This window comes from Rattus rattus, unplaced genomic scaffold (assembly GCF_011064425.1).
Source record: "Rattus rattus isolate New Zealand unplaced genomic scaffold, Rrattus_CSIRO_v1 PGA_scaffold_65, whole genome shotgun sequence".
NCBI lineage: Eukaryota > Metazoa > Chordata > Mammalia > Rodentia > Muridae > Rattus > Rattus rattus.
The window spans coordinates 39,659-47,989 of record NW_022651182.1 but is presented as its reverse complement, the minus strand read 5'-3'; the positions used below and the strand labels follow the sequence as shown (position 1 = coordinate 47,989).

Here is an 8,331-nt window from a genome sequence, read left to right as displayed (position 1 = left end):
ATTTCTCCAAAATATCTCTTGCACTCCTTCAGTGCTGTATCGACGTCATTATCTATAACTTTAATTTTCATTACTGTTTTGCTAGTGCAATGGCATATTTAGACTTAAGTCTATTGCATTTATTCTTCTTAATTATGCCCCTGCTCAATTGACTATCCAACACCTTATAAACCTCATTTATACTTCCTGCCTGAAATGTTCTCTTCAATTTCTTCTTTGCCGCTATTCGAACAAGCCTCCTCTCCTTCTCCTTCTTACAGGATTTCTTGCTGGATAATATATTAGGCATTTGAAAAACTATTTTATTCTAACCGCCTCTTCTTGGGGCTCCCTGGCAATATTCTTCCTTGCCTCAATTTTTCTATTTGCCATATTCATAAGATACAAGAAAAGACAGGGAGAAGAACAGAAAATAATAGATACTCTCGGAAGAAGAGGTAAAAAAGACCATATCTGGCAGATTCTAAAAGAATATCACAGGAAAACCAACCGCACAGGAAGTAAACTGGAGGAATTCTTCATATTTGAAAGACCTTCAGGCAAGGAGATGCACCAGGCCCTCTTAAAGGCTCACTCTTTCCGAGATAAACAGAAAAACAATAGAAAATTCTCCTTCTCCAGAACCAAATACCCCGAAAGGTTCGAGATAGAAGACTACTTCGACTCCCTAGAGAAGGAAACCCAGAAACTGAGAAAAACAGACACCCATCCCGACAAGAAGAAACCCCAGAAACGAAAAAGGTACGTAATACTATACAAGATAAACCAAAAAGGAGTAATGTCCTCCTACAAAGCCATAGAGGTAGAACTCATCAAACAATCCACCATAACAGGTTCTCCCAAAGACTGTGTGATGGTAAATGGAGAAATGGATGCCCAAAAAGAACTCCAGTGGATTGAACCACTCCTACAGGAGAAAATAAAAATTAGAGAATCCAATAAAAATAAAAAGAAGGGCAAGAAATCCCGACCTTCCCGCTCCTAATATACTTAATTCAATGGCCTCATCCAACTTTCATTCTTCAATCGTGAGCTCCATAGAGGAGGCCATCAAAAGACTCGGTCTTCCTCCCTGCCAAGTCATCCTATCGCCCACAAAAGATTCCATAAGAGGTGACCTCTGCACCAATATATCCCTACAGCTTCACTCCCATTACAAAGATGAACCTCTTGCCCAACTTACCTCCCGAATATCCGAACACATCTCCACCAATCCCTACATATCCTCCACAAAAGCCGAAAAGAACGGCTTTCTTAACATAACCCTATCTCCAAAAGCTTTCCAGGAAAGATACTCCCAACTACTAAATCCAAAACCAACTCCCAAAGGACTACCCTGAAAACTAATAGAAATAGTATCTGCCAACCCCACCGGATACCTTCACATAGGCCACGCAAGAAACGGAATATACAGCGACACTCTATGCAACATATTCGAACGACTAGGTTACCCCGTATACCGAGAATATCTAGTCAATGACTCTGGTGCCCAAATGAAGTCCTTCGTGTCTTCCTTTGTGACCCTTCTGAATCTACGAAGGGGAACCCTAAGCTCGGAAGGAATGAAATTTCTTGACCAATGCCAATACAAGGGACAGGATATGGAAGACTGCATAGAATACCTTATGTCCCACAATCCCGAACAAATCTCCCAAATAACCAACCAGGTACCGGCCCTAAACAGTCCTCAATATCAGGAACTTAAAGCCATAATAGTAGACTACTTCCTACACAAGATAAAGGAACTTCTGGGTCTGTACGATATAGAAATCAGACACTGAAGATACGAAAGTGAATTCATCAACTCAGACTCAATAAGCCACATGCTCAGATCTCTTGGAACAAACACCATAAGGAATGACGGAGCCCTATGACTCAACATCCCCGAAAAACCTGAGGTACTCATCAAAAAAGATGGAACCCACACCTACTTCATGCAAGACATCATTTACCACAACATGAAGTTCGACATCATAGGAAAGGAAGGTGAAATAATCAATGTTCTTGGAGCCGACCACTACGGTCACATAGACAAATTAATGGGATATGTTGGAATAAGGAATCTGGACGAAGAAGACAAGATAAGATTCGTATGCATCCAACTGGTTAGGTTGATTTCCAATGGAGAAACCGTAAAGATGTCCAAAAGAAACTCAACCGTAATATACTGAAAAGACCTTAAGGAATTCATGTCCACCGAAGAGGTTAGATGATTCTTCGTATCACAACCCGCCAACTCCCCACTTGAAATAGACCTTAATAGACTAAAGAACAAGGACTACAACAACCCCGTGTACTACGTAATGTATGCCTACTCCAGAATACAGCAGATCCTCAAAAAAGCCGACTCCACCCTCTATCTGAACCCCAACATCTCCTTCGAAAACCTAAATGAACAGGAGAGAGCCATATTCGTAGACCTAGTTAGATTCGATGATCTTCTTGAGGGAATAACCAAAAACCTCGCTCCTCACAAACTTCCCCAATACCTATTCAAGCTTGCACAGAGATTCCACTCCTACTACGAAACCGAGTCAATACTAAACTGTGACCCATCGCTCCTTCCGCAGAAGCTGGCCCTACTGGAAGCTACAGCCATAACCATAAGAGAAGGTCTATCCCTCATGAAAATAAAAGCCAAAGAGATTCTCTAGCTAATGAACTACAATAAACGATCCACAGACATAATGCCCTATTTAACCAAGAAATTCAATAAAGATGCTTGAGAAATAAAAATCATAGCAGACATTTGTGACACTATATTTATGGGTGATTCAAGAATTACTGCCAGTTGTTCGTTAAGTGGGGATATTCCAGCTGTTGACGGTAAACATGTAGCAGAATCAGGATTAATCATTAGGGACTGTAAGATATTTGTTGATGAAATATGCAAAAAAGAAAAATTTATAGAAATAGGAGATCTATTGACTGTTAGGAATAATTTCTATATAGACAACTTAGGTAAATCTTGTGTTTACATGCACAGCACAAGAGGTTTGGCCGGAACCGATATATACGTACTAAAACATGCTCAAAATTCAAAATATCTAGCCTACGCCTTATCCTCTCAATACGTAAAGAAACAAATTAGAAGTGTGTGTGGTAGCGGAATTCAATCACACATAACCAAAAACAACTTAAAGCAACTAAAGGTATTTCTTCCCGATTTATCTATACAAAACAGGATCGCTAGTTTTCTAGAAAAATGAGAGGATCTAAAAATGAACTTAAAGGAAGAGATGGAGTTCAGAGATAAACAATACCAATTCTATTCAGAAGTGATATTGAGAAGTGATCAAGCAAAACTCTGGATGAGATAACTAACGGGAATATATTTACAGGAAGTTCAAAAATTACTAAAAGCTACCAAGCATTAGGTGATTATCCAGCAGTAACATCGGAAGATGTATTGGATTCGTTGTCATCAATCAATTGATTCAAGATGTTCATTGATGAATCATCCATCAGCAGAAAAATCCTTGTTGAACATGAAAATTTATTAATTGTCAGCTCAGACATGGTCAGAGAAAATATTGGAAAAGCCAGCGCGTACTTAGTAAAACAAAGATGTATAGCAGGAAGTCATTTACTTGTGGCTCAACACAATCAAAACTCTAAATATTTAGCCTACGCTATATCTTCCGAATATTGCAAACAACAGATTAGAAGATACATTAAAAGTGGCATAGCTTCACATATAACGATTGACAGCCTAAAGAAAATAAAAATACCTCTTCCGGATCTTTATACTCAAAATAAGTTAGTCGAATACTTGGATAAATTTATGAACTTGAAATCGGAAATGATCTCCTTCGAAAAAGAAATAAACAAACAATACGAATACTACAAGGAAGCAGTCCTTTCCAGACCTGAAAATTAAATTCCATACGTCTCCATTTGATTCCGTTCTAAGCATATAAATTAAGGTTGTTATAGAATTTTCCTCCTAACGGAATTCATTCACTAAATGTCTCGTGAATAACCTGGACGAACTATTCTCCATAGGTTCCGACGAATCAGGAAAAGGTGACTTCTTCGGTGCTCCATCAGTAGCTGCAGTCAAACTGGACCCATCCAGTCTCTCAAAACTAAAAGAACAAAAAATACTACACCTAATCCGAGACTCCAAACAAATGGACGACAATACCATAAGGCAAATAGCTCCCACAATAATGGAAATATGCCAAAATCACCACGTTTCCCTTAACCCCACAGAATTCAATCAAAGATTCCGGGAGTGCAAAAACACCAACATCATCCTGTCCCAACTTCACAACGAAGTCCATTCCAAAATAAATGGAGATGAGCCTAGAATAATCGACGCCTTCGCAACGGAGGAAAACTACTCCGCCTACCTATTCTCCCAGGGAATATCTCAGGTGAAGATAGACATGTTCGTCCAAAAGGCAGACTCCAAATATCTCTCGGTTGCCTTAGCCTCAATCCTTGCCCGTTACCATTACATAAAACAAATGGATGAACTCTCCCTAAAAAGCGGAGTAAGACTACCCTACGGAAACAGCTACCACCATCCCAACTCAGTAATTAAGGCCTACAAGGATCTTCTATCCAAGGGATTCACCCAGGAAGAGATAGATTCGGGCTTCGTCAAAGAAAACTTCTCCACCCTGAAAAAAATAAAGTCCCTAATCTAGTTGAAGATGCTGCATCACAGCCTTCACTATTGACCCATACTTGTAACCAAGATTTGCATTCTTAAGAAGAGCCGAAAGAAACTTGTAGTCTATCTTCTTCACTTGTGGAATATCCAGAAGAGTTGTTGGAAGATCATACTTCTCCATGTGTCTAATAAGCTTGTATATTAGTCCCTCAACAGAATATACCTGGTATACGCTGGTTCCCAGCATAATGGCCCTATTTCGGAACTCCACATTCCTCTGGGAAAGAACCTCTATAAATACGGGCATAAACAGTGCCAGTCCATCGGTCTTTCTGGAGTTAACCAGAAGGGACAAAGATCCCTCCAGCTTATGTAGCAACCAAAACTCCAGCACATCAACCATAATGGTTCCGTCAGCCGTAAAAGCGAATATCTTCAGGAACTCATCCTTCTCGTGATCCCCCAATTCCCCTGCAACATAGACCATATCCAACATCATTTCTATTCTCTTTATTCCCTCAGAAATCCTCCCCAAAGTATCTTCCTTTGCCGCAAGATCAAAGTAAGAGAAAATGAGCCTAAAGAAAGTCTCGTGAAGAACCTCCTTCACCTTATCAACCGAAAGAATATCAAACACTTCCCGACAGTAGAAAACCCCTTTGGAATCATCGTACTGACCCTTCAAAAATAGAGCACTGTCGAAAATATGCCACTTGCTATTGATAATGTTGTTCTTTACGGCCGACCTTGAGTTCACCTCCACATCCGGAACCACAAAAGTAGGAATCGTAAACACCGTATATTTATCCGCTATAGCAACGTCAAACTCCCTATTCTTGTGTAGCGAGATGATATTAGGCTGCATCAACTTCGGAATAAGAAGTTTGGACACCTCTATGGTTGACAGACTCCCTATAACGATCAGGGAGTTGACATTATGGTTTCCGGCAAACTCACACATTCTGAAGATCAGTTTCTTGTCCAGAAGAGGTTGAACATTGGTGAACTCCACAAACTGTATTGAATTTCTTTCCAGCATTTTCAAAACCTTCTGATAGAGAGCCGTCTCTCTTGTCTTGAAGGTGTCCGACATAATCATGGCACACCCTATATTTGCCCTAACCAAATGAAGCTCAAGAACAGATCCCTCATCCACATCCGTAAGGAAATGACAATTAGGCTTAGCATCACTACCCTCTCACACTTCCTTGGTGGATAAGTACATCTCCTTAATCTTTCTATTCATCTCCTGCGCATACTCCTGAGGACTCTTCCTCCTATTCAGATCATGTATTTCCACTCCAGAAGCCACATATAGCTCCTCTTCATCGACCATCATCCCCTCCGTCCCTCTAACAGAACCGGGATTAGAAATAACTCTCATTAAATCATTGTCTTTCTCTATATCCCCCCCATAATTCTGATAAGCCATTATCCTCCTATGATTCAGAAAACTTAAAGTGGACTCCCAGTTGCTCCTGGACACATTCTTAAACTCATCCATTGCCCTCTGGAGCATGTCCCTCGGATCCTCCCGTGGTTCCTCCCGTGGTTCCTCCCGATAACGATGCGTAACCTCTTTATTATGAATCCTATGTATCCCCCCTACTACCTTATTTACCAATCCCGTTCACTTCACTACAGTATCCCCTCAAGACCTCTCATGGTCTCCCTATCAATCTCACTTCTAAACTCATCCGGAATATTCATTATCCTCCTTGAATTCTTCCTCCAATATCTAACAAACAAATCTCTCTGCTTTCCACTCCAAAACTCCCTCCTACCAAATATATAATCTCCAATCTCATTCTCCCTATTATCGCCTATCCTTCTCTCCATAACCACAATTAGATACACAATATCTCCATCCTCAAGATACCTCTCCTCCACTATACTAAATCCCTTTTCCTCTCCCCATCTCCTTATCCTATAGTAATCCGTATGACTCATTAACATTAAATCATCCACATTTCCCGGAAGTTTCTCAAGTATTCTTAATATCTGGGAAGTCCCCAATCCGGCTATAACCACCACGCTCCCATCCGGACAATCCACCTCCCCACTAAAACCATCATTAAGAAGAAAAACAGCTCTATCCTCCATTCCACTCTGCCTGTATGCAAGTAGTGACCTCCTAAGGGCATCGCCACTGAGGTCTATATTGGTTACCCCTGTGGTCTTACCCTTTCTAAGAAGCTCCAACCCAAGATATCCATGATCACTCCCAACATCAATGAGATGGCGTCCCTCTGGAAAAAGATTCGCCAGCTCACGAATGCGGGCGCTCATCTAAACCAGCCTCTTATACCACTCCACCACATAAACTTCATTAATATCCTGAGTAATCTCGCTCCTAAAAGGAAATCTCTTAACCAACCCCACCTTATTCTCCACATCCACTTCCACAAACTCAGGAGTCCCACATTCATTCATCATATTGGCTAAAGGTATACCCTTAACCCTTGTTGCCAACTCTATCTTGTCTCCGGAATTAACCAAAGCAGAAGGAATATCTAATCTTTTGCCATTAACCTTAACGTGACCATGCGAAACCAATTGTCTCGCCGCCCGTCTGGTTGGAGCAAAATTCATCCTGTAGACCATATTATCCAACCTCCTCTCAAGAAGAAGCATCAGATTATCCGAAAGTGATCCTTCCATCTTCTTGGCCATCTTGAAGAACCTCCTCAACTGCTTATCCGTCAACCCATACATGTAGTTGATCTTCTTCTTCTCCCTAAGCTGCTCACCATACAGAGTTGACTTTCTCCTAAAGGACCCTCCATGCTGTCCCGGAGGGTTAGTCCTACCCTTTCACTTTTCAAACTCCCTATTATTCTCCAGAAGAGACAATCCCAACTGCCTCGACTTCTTGAATATACTACCCGTAAACCTAGACATCTCTCAATAATCCCTTCTTCCTTATTGTCCTAAGACTCTTAACCGAAGCCACAATGGTAACACTCTTCCCATTTCTATCCTTAAACGTCCTCTTCTGTACATTAAACTTCCAATCCCTTTTGGTTATATTCAGCGCTTTGGACCTATTATTACCCGTATATGCAACTCTCCCCGTAAGGGCATCCTTCCTAGACATAAACTCCCCTATATTTTAAGATTTGGAAAAGTCATCGTCCTTCGACCCATATATTATCCTATTCACCCAATAGAAAAATCCCTTCTTATCTCCCTGAACAGTTGGTTTCTTACCACTTGCCACAAACTCAGTCTCTGCCTCAATTCTTTCCCGCGTTAATTGATCAGCATCCTTCATTATTTTTGACAACTCAACATCCTTATCCCTCAAAAACTCCCCAGCCTTTCTAGTCTCCTCCTTCAATCCTTCAAACTCCTCATCCCTCTCTCCAAGAGCCTTCACCAATTCCTCATCTCGCTTCCTGTGATATTCCTTCAACTTCTTCATCTCATCCTCCATCTCCAAAAGCTTACCCCTAAGAGTCTCCACCTCATATATCCTTCCTTTTTCAGATCTAAACTTCTTGAGATTAATCTGCGCCCACTCAGAAACCGTAGGCTTCATAGGAACTTCCTCGTTCATCTTCTTCTCTGCTCTTTCCCTAGCGTGCTCCACATATGTAGGATCCGAAAGCAACTCCAGTTGTTCTCCACTAGGCTCCGAATGAATATCGTTGATCTCACTCAAATCCAAATCATCATCTGCCCTCTCAATAAATCCTCCCTCCTCTTCC

General features: G+C 41.1%; 1 protein-coding gene across 1 annotated transcript; it reads right to left on the bottom strand.

Moving 5' to 3' along the window:
* Positions 1–6,910: 6,910 nt before the first annotated feature.
* On the bottom strand, positions 6,911–7,336 carry LOC116889730 (30S ribosomal protein S4-like). The gene has a single exon (XM_032890605.1). The coding sequence runs from the start codon at positions 7,334–7,336 to the stop codon at positions 6,911–6,913; it is 426 nt and encodes a 141-aa protein (XP_032746496.1).
* Between the last annotated feature and the right edge of the window lie 995 nt (positions 7,337–8,331).

Bases quoted from the DNA above. Each gene is read 5' to 3' on its own strand.
- LOC116889730 (XM_032890605.1), bottom strand. From the start codon at position 7,336: ATGTATGGGTTGACGGATAAGCAGTTGAGGAGGTTCTTCAAGATGGCC.